The 14,943-nt window shown below is 43.1% G+C and overlaps 1 protein-coding gene across 3 annotated transcripts in view; it reads left to right on the forward strand.

Annotated features, from left to right (window-relative positions):
* Positions 1–9,718, forward strand: part of nxph1 (neurexophilin 1) — a 72,934-nt gene extending 63,216 nt beyond the window's left edge. For 2 of the 3 annotated variants that reach the window (XM_061837831.1, XM_061837908.1), the window contains exon 2: positions 5,987–9,718. In XM_061837831.1, coding sequence (XP_061693815.1) covers positions 5,987–6,742 — 756 coding nt within the window. In that variant the 3' untranslated portion in view covers positions 6,743–9,718. The remainder of the gene's footprint in view (positions 1–5,986) is intronic. The other variant, XM_061837985.1, reaches the window with a different exon arrangement.
* The last annotated feature ends 5,225 nt before the right edge of the window (positions 9,719–14,943 follow it).

Below are 14,943 nucleotides of genomic sequence, written 5' to 3' on the forward strand. Positions count from 1 at the left end.
TCCCATTTTCTGAGCACTTGTTGACTACAAAAGTGTTATCCTGTAGCCTGGCTTCCATGAGGCCATTGCAATTTTTTTTTCAAGTTTGTGGTATTGAAATGGCTACTACTACTGTCCCTTTCATACATTTGACATAGTTTTTGGGGATTTTGTAGAATTGCCCAAAATTCCTGCTTAATTATCATTGTCATTATCCCTTTGTCTCTTTGCCACTGACAATTGAGCAAGGGTCCCCTCAAAGTTTGACAGCCCCTCTTTCACTGCCCTTCTCCAGACGAGTATGTTAGAGGCAGTTGCCTCCCAGGGGTCTACATTAATTTGAAGGGTTTTCAGGTCTCTATTGCAGATATCCTTCAAGCAGAGTTTGGGTATGCCTATGGGACGCGTTCCTTGAGACAGTTCTCCATAGAGTAGGTTCTTTGGGATTCTTCCATCCTCCATATGCACGACATGGCCAAGCCAGTGCAGACTCCTCTGATTTTGCAAACTGTACATGCTGGGAACCATGGCTTTGTCCAATACACTGGTGTTTGTCATCTTATCCTTCCAAATGATGTCCAGGATGTGGCGAGGACAGCGCATGTGGAAGGAAGTTTGTGCTCCTATTTGGCTCTCATAGTCAATGTCTCTGTTCCATAGAGGAGATTGCGCACAACACAGCCCCTTTACACTTGGACTTTTATGTGCTCTGTGAACTTGGTGTTTGTCCACGCTCACTTGTTGAGTCCAGCCAATGTAGTAGCAGCTTTGTTTGTCTAGCTCTGTCTAAAGAGACAGTCACATGGTAGAGCCCAGGCACTCACAGCCATGAACAACTTCCACGGCTTGGTCACAGAGCCCCATAACTTAGTGGTTCGACCACTGGTTTGGTGAACCAGGGGTCGTGAGTTCGTTTCTCACATGGGGCCTCCACTCCCCAAAAGGGGTGGCATCAGGATGGGCATCCAGCGTAAAAACTGTGCCAAACAAGTATGAGCGTTCATCTGAGATGACATGCTGTGTTGACCCCCAACGGGACAAGTTGAACAGTTAGTTGGTCAGAGAGTCTGATGTCGGGTGGGGAACCTGGATCCTGCCCCATGTTGCCCCATGTTTTCTGATGGCTGAATTTCAACCCAAAGGCCTCACATGTCTGGCTGAGGCAGTCCTTAGCAATTGAAGCTCCTCTGCTGTATGGGTCGTGATTGCATTGTCCACAAAAAGGAGATCACTAAGGCATTTCTGCTAGATCTTGGACTTGCCCTTGAACCGGTAGAAGTTATAGAGTTTGCCGTCTGATCAAGTTCGAAGATAGATGCCCTCTGAGGCTGATCCGAAGGCATGCTTCAGCAGGAGAGTGAAAAATATTCTGAACAATGTCGAAACTAGGACGCAGTTTCAAATCGCTCTTGATTTTGAAACTCTAAGAGATTGAGCCCTCAAAGACAATGGTGCTAATCATACTGTCGTGGAAGGATCTGATTATGTTCAGCAGCCTGAGCAGGATCTTGAAGGCACTATCCCAGTTGACTGTATCAAAGGCCTTCGTCAGGTCTATGAAGGTGACAAAGAGCAGCAGTCTGCTCTCTGCATTTCTCCTGCAGCTGTCTGAGGTAGAAGACCATGTCAATGGTGGACCTGTTGTCACGGAATCCACACTGAGATTTGGGGTAGGTTCTCTCTACAAGCACCTGGAGTATTTTTCATGCAACTTTGGCAAACAGCTTCCCAACAATGCGGAAGAGAAAGATGGCATGATAGTTGTTACAGTCACACATGTCACCTTTGTTCCTGTATAACGTGACAATGTTGGCATCCCTCATGTCTTGTGGTACTTCATCCTCCTTCCAGCACAGGCAGAGGAGTTGGTGTAGTTCTTCAGCCAGAACATTTCTGCAACACTTCAGGACCTCCGGTGGATAGTGTTTTTCCCCAGGGCTTTGCCAGTGGCAAGGGAGTCCGGGGCGTCTTGCAGTTCTTTCAACATTGGTTCACTGTCCAACTCCTCCTGCATTGGCAGAAACTCAACAGCATTGAGGGTATCTTCTGAGACTATGTTCTCCCTAGTGTACCCCTCAGAGTAATGTTTAACCCGAAGTTCCATTTGTTTTGCTCGGAGGATGTCACTGGAAGAGGGTTTCAGAAGGGCTGTTGTCTTTTGTGTTGGTCCGAGAGCCTGCTTGATGCCATCATACATCCCATTGATATTGCCAGTGTCAGTTGAAGTCTGGATTTTGGACCAAAGTTAAACTGCTGGACTTTCCTGCGGCTTTACATAGCGGGTCAGCAGTTTGTGTTCGCTGGGGCTTTTTTTGTAGGCATATATTGCAGCCCTTTCTGCTTGAATTGCAAGTCTTATATCCACACCGTAAGTTTCAAACCAGTCTGGTGATTTGTTTATTTGTTTTCCGAAGGCTGACATTGCTGAGGTGTACAGATCATCCCACAGGTATTCCCATCTTTCCTGGGCTTTGTTGCTTTGCTACCTCAGTAAACAATTTACCAGGGCTGTGGCAAATTCTGTGACCTTAGTTGGATTTCATGTGTTGCTGGTGTTGATGTGGGATGTGCCAGCTTTCTTCTGGTGTACAGTTTCACCTTGCTACAGACTAACAAGTGGTCCCTATCTCAGTCAGCTCTCTGGTAGGTGCTGGTGATATTGACACATGGTAGCCTTTGACATCTAATAAGAACCAGATCAAGTTGGTGTCAGTGCTTGGACCTGGGGTGTCTCAGGAGACTATGTTGGGGCTTTGTGTTGAAAACAGTGTTTGTGACACAGTGGTCACAATGGCAGCAGAGTTCAAGCAGACACTGTCCATTTTCATTCATGAGTCCAACACCAAAGTGGCCCAGACAGTTGGGCCACGTCATGTGGTTGGTGCCCACTCTGTCTTGAAATTTCCAAGACTGAAGAGTGATTGTATGACAGGAATATTTCTGATGGCATAGGTAGAACATAACTTATAACTGGTAGACTGCTGCTTCCTGTGAAGCTGGAGTGTCCTCTCCAGTGTGAAAGTGCCTAGGTAGAAGTGAATGGAGAACAGACTGTTACTCACACAGTAGGCCCCCCTCTCTCCGTCACCAGAATGATCCATTGGAAAGCCATATGCCAGTACAAAGGGTTCCTGCGCCATCGCAGAAGTTGCCGGAACAGGGTGAGTACAGTGTCGAAGCACGTTAGGGACTCCGGTTCAGGATTTTCTGTCAGGGTTTACTCCCTTAGCCTTCTTCTCTCCCAGATTTCTGCAGGCAGTAGAGCCCTTAGCTGGGGGTTTGGTTCGTGAGGCACCAGGGTGTATTCACATGCCGGTGGGCCTGCATGCCACATGTCTGGGGGCCAAACCTGCTCCGAGTCCTTGCCAGTTCTGCCTGAGTTTGCGGAGTACTCAGTTGCCCAGGTGACGGCGTGGTGGAGCCACTGAAGCACAGGTCTTGTGGTGGAGAGGTTATGTACTGGTGGAGGAAGACTTATGGACTCAGCTCCCCATTTCTTATAAATGCTAGCCAGCAGTGTTAGTTGGAAGTGAGAAGTGACAAGCAGTACTAACAAAAAGTACACTAGGCACATCACACCACCTTTGCCACCCAGTGATGATAAACTGTACAGAAAATTAATGGATGGATAGATGGCTTCTATTGAGGCAAAGCTTCAGCGACCCTAAATCACCTATTATTACTTCTACTACTTCAATTACTTTGGGTGGCATGGTGCAGAGGTTAAGAGTAGCTCCTGTAACTGGAGGGTCACGGATCGTATCCTCACTCGAGGGCATATCAATGTTGTGTCATTTTGATGTTCAGTGGTGGTTGGAAGAGCTGTAGGTGCAGAATGGCAGCCAAACATCTGTAAAGTTGTGGCAAGTTTAATATTATTATTAACTATAGTATTGATGGTCCAGCCTGGATAGATTTGTGCAGTTCAAGCTATCTTGCTCATCTGAGTATAGGTCTTGTTCAGTACTTTACTCCAGACATACTGCCTGATTGACTAAGATCCCAAATACTGGGTGATAAATTGCGTGTTCACTCTCACTGTTGGTGGACATGATGGTCGTGATTGACAAAGATTGCAATCTTTTACAAAAGTCAACAGGTTTTAAAATGCTAGAGATTGACCACTGTATTGAAAAGAGGGTTTTGGACTTGGTGTAACAATTTGTGAGAGTACTACAAGTACAAAATGACATTTCAATTGATGATTTTGGAAATGTGAGTGAAAGAAGCAAACAGACATTTCTGAGTTACAGAAAAGAAAAAAATATCACCCATCCTGTGTAAAATTCCAATTAAAACTTAGGACAGTTCTTGGGTAGGTCCCAACAGTAATTGCTGCAAAGCGTTTTAATGATCCAGATACAAGGAAATAGAGTTGAATTTTTTTTGGTCACAGGTGGTTCTTGTGACTGGTTTCAAGTCATCGTTTAGATCATAGCTATCAAACTCAAGGCCCGGGGGGCTAGATTTTGGCTGCCACATCATTTTATGTGGCCCGTGAAAGGAAATCATTTGGGTCAACTACCATCATTCTCTATTTTTATGAGATATGGAATTTTTCTGCTACCAATCCCCTTTTTAATGGTATTTTCCTCAATAGTTGGGCAAACTATTACCCTTCTGACTTTCAAACTAGTTTTCACTGAGTTTCTTGTGTACATGAAAGGATATGATTAGGCACGGTTTCACTGTCATCACGGCCTTCTGAGAGAAATTGAAACGACAATGTGGCCCTCGACAAAAATTATTTTGACACCCCTGCTTTAGATCATTCAGCACCTCCAAACTCCTACTCTTGAATAAATGATATGTTAAAATGGTTTTTATCTCTGGAACTTCAAAAATCTTTTTGCAAGCGTAAAAGATCCATTCTTTGCATAGACCTCAGCAGTACCGGTTTGGACCTGCCTTTGAGAAATGGGATTTAAAGATGCAAAATAATCCGTTCATCAATTATCCGAGCTGCTTATCCTCACCAGGGTCGCAGGAGTGCTGGAGCCTATCCCAACCATCTTCAGGCCGGAGGTGGGGTACACCTTCTTTACCAATTCTTTGCCGGTCAATCGCAGGGCACATAGAAACATGTAATTCACACTCACAATTACACTAAAGGTAAATCTAGTCTCCAATTAATACATATTTTTGGGATGTGGAAGGAAACCAGAGTGCTCGGAGAAAAAACACGCAGGCATGGGGAGAACATGCAAACTCCACTCAGGCAGGGATTGGAACCCTCGTCCTCAGAACTTTAAGGCCGATGCGCTAACCCGTCTCCTAATTCAGGCCACCCATGACATAGATGGATGGATGGATAACTTTTATAATTTAAAAAGTTTAACATTTTAATTGTCCACAACCAACGACAAAAATATATGTCCTGTATTTTTGGGTTTCGAATTTTCAACAGATTTGTAGAGTGCACGGCATAGTGGACTCACTGGTTAGAGTTTTAGCCTCACAGTTCTGAGGACAGGAGTTCAAATCCCAGCTCTGCCTGTGTGGAGTTTACATAGTTACTTGGCTGCGTGGGTTTTCTCTGGGCACTGTGGTTTCTTCCCACATGCCTAAAACATGCATTAATTGGAGACTCTAAATTGCCCCTGGGTGTGATTGTGAGTCCGCCTGTTGTTTGTCTCTCTGTGCCCTGCGATTGGCTGGCAACCAGTTCAGGGTGTACCCCGCCTCCTGCCCGTTGACAGCTGGGAGAGGGTCCAGCACTCCCCGCGACTCTCGTTAGGATAAGCAGCTAAGAAAATGGATGGATGGGTTCCAAAGTGGGTTTGAAGACTAGATTAGGATTTCTACTTTACGTTAGGGTCTGGTGTGATTGTAAGTTTGAATGCTTTCTTGTTGCTAAATCCCCTGTGACAACCAGGTCAGGGTGTACCCTGCCTCCTGCCCGCTCAGAAAATTAATGGATGTGTATACTGAATATGTAATGTATAATGTGTACATTTCCCAACAATACTAATTACTTTTTTTGTTTCTCTCATTTTCTTTGAATCAGATTACAAGTGTCCACTCCTCAAATTCTGAGATTATTAAATCTGGGAACCCTAAATCTGCTCTCAAGCATATATGGACAGAAAGCAGTAAGGACATGTCCATAAGTAGGCTTTTGTTAGAGACTCTGCATGGCAAAGACAACAACACTGCACTGAACCTTCATTATGATACCCCAGAACCCTATTCAGAACAAGATCTGTGGGAATGGTTGAGAAACTCCACTGACCTGCAGGACTCGCGGCCCCGGGCTAAACGGCGGCCCATGGTCAAGACTGGGAAGTTTAAAAAGATGTTTGGCTGGGGGGACTTTCACTCTAACATCAAGACAGTTAAGCTCAACCTGCTGATCACTGGTAAGATAGTGGATCACGGCAATGGCACGTTCAGTGTCTACTTCCGCCACAACTCCACAGGACAGGGCAATGTATCTGTCAGTCTGGTCCCTCCAACTAAGATAGTGGAATTTGATGTAGCAGCACAACAGTCTGTCATTGATGCCAAGGACTCCAAGTCCTTTAACTGCCGCATAGAGTACGAGAAGGTGGAGAAGGGTGCCAAGAACACACTCTGCAACTTTGACCCATCCAAGACATGCTACCAGGAGCAAACCCAGAGTCATGTCTCCTGGCTCTGCTCGAAACCTTTTAAAGTAATCTGCATCTTCATTTCCTTTTATAGCACCGACTACAAACTGGTGCAGAAAGTGTGTCCGGACTACAACTACCATAGTGACACTCCTTATTTCCCATCTGGCTGATATTTGAATATAAACAAATGCAATATTGTTGATGAGTGGAACAATGAACAAGGCTTCGACCCACCACTAAGGAATGTGTATCAAACCAACATCAACTTATTGAGTTCATATTCTAAAGTTTCAATTTTTGCACGGATTAAACTTCCTTATTAATGTTCAAATTTGTGAAATACAAAGCTATACCCATTCTGAGCCGGCGACAGAACCCCTTCTCCTGGAACATCTGCCACTTGAATATGTACAATAGATATTTAGGATTGATTGATTGATTGGTTGGTTGAACACCCAACAAGCCAGATAAGTAGTTACACGTGCACAATCCACTTAGGTCCGATACACAATGCTTTTAATGTGGCAGATTCAATTTTTGCCTTTCTTTTCTGATAGTGACTACTTTATTACCTTACCACAGATCTATTATTCAACTCAAGCAAGTTTAAAGGGGAAGTAAAAAAAAAAAAAAAATATGAGTTGTCCTCACAGCACAGTTGAAGATACTGTGAACATTACAACAATAGTTTGTTTTTAGTATTTGAGGTGGTCTTGTAGAGCAATAAAATGAGTCTGAGCAAAGGCTCCCACATCTGAATTTCAGTGTTGTCACTGTTTACAACATTGAAAATTGACTCTGGAACACAACCGCTCGTCAGCTGTCTTCAAAATGCAGTCTACAGAATACTACTCCTAATCAAAACTTCTTAGATTCTTAGATAACGACCTACCTGATTACCTGACAATAACCTAATCACTGGGTTGTTTTGTGGAGATAGGATGCACTCATTATCACTTAACATACATTCGTATATTATGTAATGTATTGAATTCTATATCTCATTGCCTAATTTGTATTAATTGTTTGTACTGTAAATAGTTTACTCTCCAGTTGCTTCTGTATATGCACCCCATGTTCATGTTACTCCATTCTTACTTAGTCTACAAGTTCATCCAAATGATGCTTGTTCTTGATTTTTCTAAAACAATGATGTTGTAGCCCTATATGTGATTTTACTGGAAACAGCAATCCTGTATAGAGTCTGTATCAACTAACTCCAGGGTGTCCGCAGAAACACACACATGAAGTAATTTAAATACATTGGATAAGAAGAAGAAGAAGATGAAGAAGAAGAGTTCTATGAATCTTCTTGTGACTTTTTTTCTATGGGGTACAGTAAGAGCAAAATTTAAGTACCTCAGCTTCCTGCAAGGTAAAATTTTAAGATTTATCACTTGGGCTGGACTATAAGAGCTACACACATTGTCATGAATCATACACCTGTACCTAATAACTGTAAAATATATTACACAAAGTTACATACACTAGTGTTCAAAATAATAGTACGTAGTCCTATGTGACAAGTCAGATTATTCCACATTTTAAGTACATTTTTGTAGCTACATGTCAAAAACGTTACCAGCAGGTGCACTAGAATCTCAGAAAACCAAAAAGACCAAGCATTCATGATATACTCACTGTTAAGGCTATGTAATTGGGTAATTTGTTGAAAGGAGTGTCTTAAAAATATAGCAGTGTGGCATTCTATCAGTGAGGTCATCAATTTTGTGAAAAACAGATGTGAATCAGGTGGCCCCTATTTGAAGGATGAAGACAGCTCCTGTAGAAAATGGGTCATTAAACACATTGCTCAGAAGAACAGCATACTTTGATTCAAATTTTAATTGGAGAAGGGAAACCTTATGAAATGGCAAAAAAAAAATATGATAGGCTCTTCGGCTAAAATGATCTCTAATGCCTTAAAATGGAGAGCAAAACCAGAGACGTGGCAGAAAACAGAAGACAACCATCGAAATTGATCGCAGAAGAACCAGATTAACAAAGGCTCACCCAATGATCTGCTCCAGGATGATCAAACTACATGTACGTCTGTGTGATCCTAATCTACAAGAATCCCCTTCAAAGTCCTCTTTAAAAAAAAAAAAAAAAAGGCAACTGTTTAAAAAAAAAGACATCTGCAGTAGAGGCTACAATTTGCAAAAGAACACATCAACCGACCTTGATAGAAATTGAGGGGAAAACAATTGGACTGATAAGAGTAATATTGTTCTTTTTTTGGTCCAGGGGTGCAGACCTTTTGTGACACGACCCCCAAACTTTGAATCCAAGTCACAGTACACAGTAAAGTGAAGCATGGTGGTGAAAGCATCATGATATGGGCATGTATCTCCTACAATGGTTTTGAGCCTATTTACTGAATACCAGGGATCATGGATGGGTTTGCATATGTCAAAATACTTGAAGAGGTCATGTTGCCTTATTCTGAAAAGGACACGCCAATGAAATGGGGGTTTCAACAAGACAATGACCCCAAACAAACGACTTAACATACAAAGTCTTGATTCCACAACAACAAAGTTAATGTCATAGAGTGGCCAGGCCAATCCCAGACCTTAATTCAATAAAAAACATGTGGGGTGACATAAAATATGCAAAAACAAGAAATGTAAATGAATATTGGAATGTCGCTAAGGAATCTTGGAGTGAAATACCAGCTCAAAGGTGCCACAAGTTGGTTCACTCCATGCTACATAGATGTGAAGCACTTATATATATATAAAAAAAAAAAAAAAACTCAGGACATACAACTAATAATTACTTTAGTGATTGAAATGATTGGAAAATCCTTGAAACAAAAAGAAATTGTTCAAAATAATTTTGAGTTTGTAAAGCCATTGGCAGACTGCTATTTTTTTTAACACACCCCTTTCAACATATTGCAAAATTGCACAGCCTTCAGAGTGTGTATATCATTAATGGTGGGTCTTGTTGGTTTTCTGAGAATCAACTGCACTTACTGGTAACCTGTTTGACATGTAGAAATTAAAAATATAATGAAAATTTGGCTTGATCTGGTTAGTCATTTTGGACTGCTATTATTTTGAACACGACTGTAGTTTTTTAAATCAGGGAGTGTTTTTGTGGTCACCCTGTACAATACAAGTATTCATTATAATTGTCTTTATTGGGAGGAAAGGATCGAGATCTACATATGAATAAAAATTGAATGAATTTTATGATCAAACTGATGTTTTGTCTGAGTTGCGTTGTTCACTACTGTCCACCCATCATCTATTAAGTTTATTCATGTACTGTTTTAAATAGTACACTATCTAAGACTATCTAAAGACTGCAATACACTATTTTCTAGTTCCAGCCCCAAAAGCCTTACATCAAAGTATTTTACAGAGTCCTAAGAGAGCTTTTGTTGCAGGAATGCAAAGGTGGAGTAAATACTATAAATGTATTGATCATTGTCAACAGCCTTTCAAATAACACACTTGCAAATATCCTTAAAATATGTTGTCACTGTCTACACCATAGGCAGGGTATTGCGGAGGATGCAAACCCTGAAGAGGGACAGAGCCAGTGTATGCAAACAGCCCATGTAACATGTACAGTATTTCTGCCAACACAAAATCCACAACATTCAGAACACAAGATCCTTGTCTGCCAATAATTACTTATTGGCACTTCTTCAAATCTCACACCATGCATAATCAAATGGATTTTCTAATAACCAAGCAGCTGAGAAAGTTGAACATAGAGGCAAACTTGTTTATCAATCCCAGAGAGATGTGGAGACAGGGATGGCAGATTGATAGCGTCTGTTCAGGGACTTCACAGTGCCACCTGCTATTCAATGCTCCGACTTAGCAATTTGGATCAGCACTCGGTTTAAAACAGATTAGAGCCACTGGGACTGGTAACCCGCTGTCTTTAGCTGGCTCACAACTTATCAGGAATTAAAGTGTTTGACAGGTTTGTGTGTTCATTTGTGGCCTACAGGGTGCTTTTATGGCTCTCCTCATTAAAAGGGCTGCCTCCAAAAGTTTACCGTAAATGTTTAACAGGTCTGCAGGGATACCTTGAAAATGTCAGTGCATATGACTAAATACCACTGACTAGTGTGCTGAAAAACACATAATTGAAATCAGTACAGTACTGAAAAAAAATATATATATACTTCATTGTTGCTTTCGTCCTGCAACAACCAAACTCCTGAAAAAATACAGACCATACTGTTACGATAATAATAAGAATAAGTTTAATCATATTATAAATATTGGCATAGTAGTATATTATTCTATCTATAAAATTTTAATTTATATATATATATATACATATATATATATATATATATATATATATATATAAGAAGATGGAGTAACATGGGGAGAACATGCAAAATCTACATTTCCAGATTCTTTTGGCTAGAGCTTTTGGTGACGGGTTGCCAACCAATCGCAGGGCACATAGAGACAGACAATAACGGGAGTGCTGGAGCCTATCCCACCTTCCCAGCTATCTTCGAGCAGGATGCGGGGTACACCCTGAACTGGTTGCCAGCCAATCACGGGGCACATGGAGACAGACAAACATTCACACTCACAATCACAACTAAGGGCAATTTAGTGTCTCTGATTAATTCATGTGGGAGGAAACTCGAATGTCTGGAAAAATCCCATGCAGGTACGGGGAGAAATGCAAATTCCACACAGACAGGGATGGGATTTTAACCCCGGTCCGAAGAACTGTGAGTTCTAACCAGTCATCCACAAGGCCACCGCACACAAGTCTCAAAATATTCTCTTTCTTTGAGGAGCAAATTTGCTAATCATTTGTTCTGAGGTCCAGCTTTGTTGTTGTTGTAGTCAAGTACGACAGTCGTTATTCCGTATCAAGGTCCAGAAAGTGAGCCACATTGGCTGGGGCGCTCCACAGGTGTTCCACCTTCATCATGGTTGGTTTTTGAGCACAGTTGAAGAGATGATGCGTATTGTGGGGGGCGACGTCACGCAATGGGCATTTATTGGCGATGTTGTTGTCGAGTCGATGTTGATATATGTTGAGCTTGTGACCCCAGCCCGAATGGAGTTGTGATAGCGTCGATCTCACGGGCCGCGAGAGTTGTCTTTTGGATTTGGCTACTGGAGGACCATTCATACTTGGGGGTTCGAGACTTTGGGCGACTCCAGGGTTGGAGAGGCATGGTGCAGGCACATAGATCCATCTCAAATGCGCACCAGGTCCAACTTCATCATTTTGGGGGGCAAATTTTTACAGCTTTATCACACAGGGAACTGAAGCAAGGAATATATGTAACAATACAAATGTGACAGTTTGATGGGGGATGTGAGCTGCAGCTAATGAAGATGTTTGTATTTGAGTAGCTTCATTTTTTTTTATTTTTGTTTGGTTCTTCTTCTTTTCCTTTCCGGGAGGGGCCCAGTGTCGAGCTGCTGCTCCCTCCACATTGAGAGGAGCCAGATGAGGTGGCTGAGCCATCTGATCCCAATGCCTCATAGACACCTCCCTGAAGAGGTGTTCGGGGCTTGTCTCACCGGAAAGAGACCCCGAGGACGACCCAGGACACGCTGGAGGAATGTCTCTCATCTGGCCTTGGAACGCCTCGGGATCCCTTCAGAAGAGCTGGAAGAAGGGGAAGTCGTAGAAAATGGATGGATGGATGGACAGATGGATCTTGTTCTTTCAGTGGCACCCACAGCTTATTATTATAAGTGAGGGTAGGAACACAGACTAACCGATAAATAGGGAGCGTTGTATTTTGACCAAGCTCCTTTTTTACCACGACAGACCAATATAGAGTCTGAGTCACTGCACAGATCTGCCTGTTGATCTTGATCACCCAGCAATACACACTCCCAAAACAAAAAATGAGGTAAGAAATTAAATCCTTTGGACTGTCAATTTTTTTTTTTTTTGTGCTGAGGACGAAATACGGAACATTGTACTGACAAATTATTTGCAGCACGGTGGCGCAACTGGTTAGAGCAGGGGTGTCAAACTCATTCTTGCTCAGCGGCCACATGGAGAAAAATATATTAGCAAGATGGCCGGACCAGTAAATCATGGGCTATATGTACCAAGTTATATACTTTATAACTTCAAAAGAAAAACTTCATGATTGTTTTGTTTCTTTTAATACAGTACAAAATAGTACAAGCCCAACATCACGATTAATCACAAAACATTGATTTTTTTTTTTTTTTTTCAATTCTGAGGAAAAAGAACACACACCTCGACCCGGTGCGCACCTGCTCCAATGAACAGATGCGTCCACCTGCTTTTTGTTTCACTAATTACGGTCCTGATATATTGCCACGCATGCAGTCTGGTCCTTGCTAGATAGTTGTACTTTTATTTTATTTTCCCGCAACTCAATGTCCTTGTCCTTGATGCTCTGTGTACCAATCCCTGCCTTGGTGATGACCCTGCCTCTCCGGCTAGTGATTCTGACACCACTGCCTGTTTGGATGACCTGCCTGTCTACCTTGAACTGAATAAATACTTTTCCCAAACTTTACCTGGTCTCGTGAGCTGTGCATTTTGGGTTCAGCCACGTGTTCTGGCCATGACAGAATGATCTGGCCATGACATGGACCCGTCTGACTCTGATTCAGCGCGCAAGATTCTCCAGGCTGAAGGGCTCCGCCTCACCGAACATGAGGAACATTTCCTGACGTATGGTCACGAGTTGGAGCAGGACGGCAACATGTTCTGGCGAGTAATGGCTTGGCTCAATTTCCTGCTCAAATCTTCACCCAGCGGGGCCGTCGCCAACCTGGCGCTGGTATCAGCCGCAGAATCCTTGCGTCTCCATGAGTCAGTCACCTCTCCGGTTCCCGCCGCACATGCAGGCATCTGCTCACCACTCTCCCGTCCATAGCAGTTCTCAGGGGGCTCTGGCGCTACCAGACCATTCATCATGCAGTGCGAGCGACACTTCAAGCTACAGGAGGCCGCCTTTTCCTCAGACAGAGTCAAGATCGCTTTCATCATTTCCCATCTGAGAGCATGCAGAAGCGGACATGTGTCGGACGTGGACGTCCTTTGTGAAGTCCATGGCACAAGTGTTCCAATTTGCATCCCCTGAACATGAAGTGGTGAAGTCTTTGATCACGGATCAGGGAGACCGACGCTCCTCAAGGTGTATCAGCCAATGCAGAGGAGCCCAAGCAGCTCGGCCAGCTCCGCCTGTCACCTGAGGAATATCTACACCGAAAGATAGAGGGGCTCTGCTTCTAATGTGGGCAGTCGGGGAACAGGATGACCCGCTGCGCAGTCAAACCAGCTGATACCTCACTCCAAATCCCGACTATTGTGAGTCTCATTCTCATCCAGGACACCCCTGACCAAGCGCATCATCTAGTCACCCTGTGTTCAGGAGGACAACCACTCAGGGTAACGGTTTTCATAGACTCAGGTTTGGATACCAATCATTTAAATTCGCATCTTGTCAAAAGCATGGGTCTCAGGACTTTTGAGGTACAAGTAATGCATATAGGGCAGATGGCAGTTTTCACGACAAAATAACCCACCGTACTCAGACTTTTCACGTTGACATTCCCGGATTCTCATACGAAATGCATCAGCTTTCATCTTTTTGATGCCCTGAACCATAATTTAATCTTGGGGGAGTCCATGGCTGAGATTACATACATATCGACTGGTCAACCAGACAAACCAGGTCTTGGAGAGCTACATGTGCACTAACATATTGTTAGACGAGCAAGACTTGTCTTCAGTCACCTGTTACCGTGACCTGAAGGAGGTATTTTCCAGGTGCAAGGCCAAATCACTTCCTCCTCACGGGCCATATGACTGTGCCATTGACATGCTGCCTGTCTCCTCACCCCCACACAGGAGACTATATTCTCTTTCAGGTCCAGAATATCATGCCATGAAAGAATATGTGGAGAAGTCACTGGCTGCAGCACTTATCCGGCCCTCGTCGTCGTCGCCTGGGGCAGGTTCCTTCTTCATGGAAAAGAAGAAAGAAAGATAAGAGGGGGGGACGAATGGAAAGCGACATTAAACATGCCCATAGGGCATTATGAAGATTTAGTGATGTCTGTTGGATTCAGAGATGCACCTGCTGTATTTCAGAATTTTGTCAATGATGTTTTAATTAAATACCTAACATGTTTTTGTGAACCTAGATGACATTCTAATTGATGATTGAAAAATTTTATGTCGGGCACGTTTAAGCTGTACTTCAGCAGTTGCTGGGTCATAACTTGTATGTCAAGGCAGAAAGTGTGAGTTCCACCAACCCTCTGTATCATTCTTGGGCTTCATCCTTGGCGGAGGGGGAGATGGATCACTGCAAGGTCGAGGACCTACTCAAATACAAACATCTTCATTAGCTGCAGCTCACATCCCC

The sequence above is a fragment of the Syngnathoides biaculeatus genome, chromosome 1, assembly GCF_019802595.1.
Source record: "Syngnathoides biaculeatus isolate LvHL_M chromosome 1, ASM1980259v1, whole genome shotgun sequence".
Lineage (NCBI taxonomy): Eukaryota > Metazoa > Chordata > Actinopteri > Syngnathiformes > Syngnathidae > Syngnathoides > Syngnathoides biaculeatus.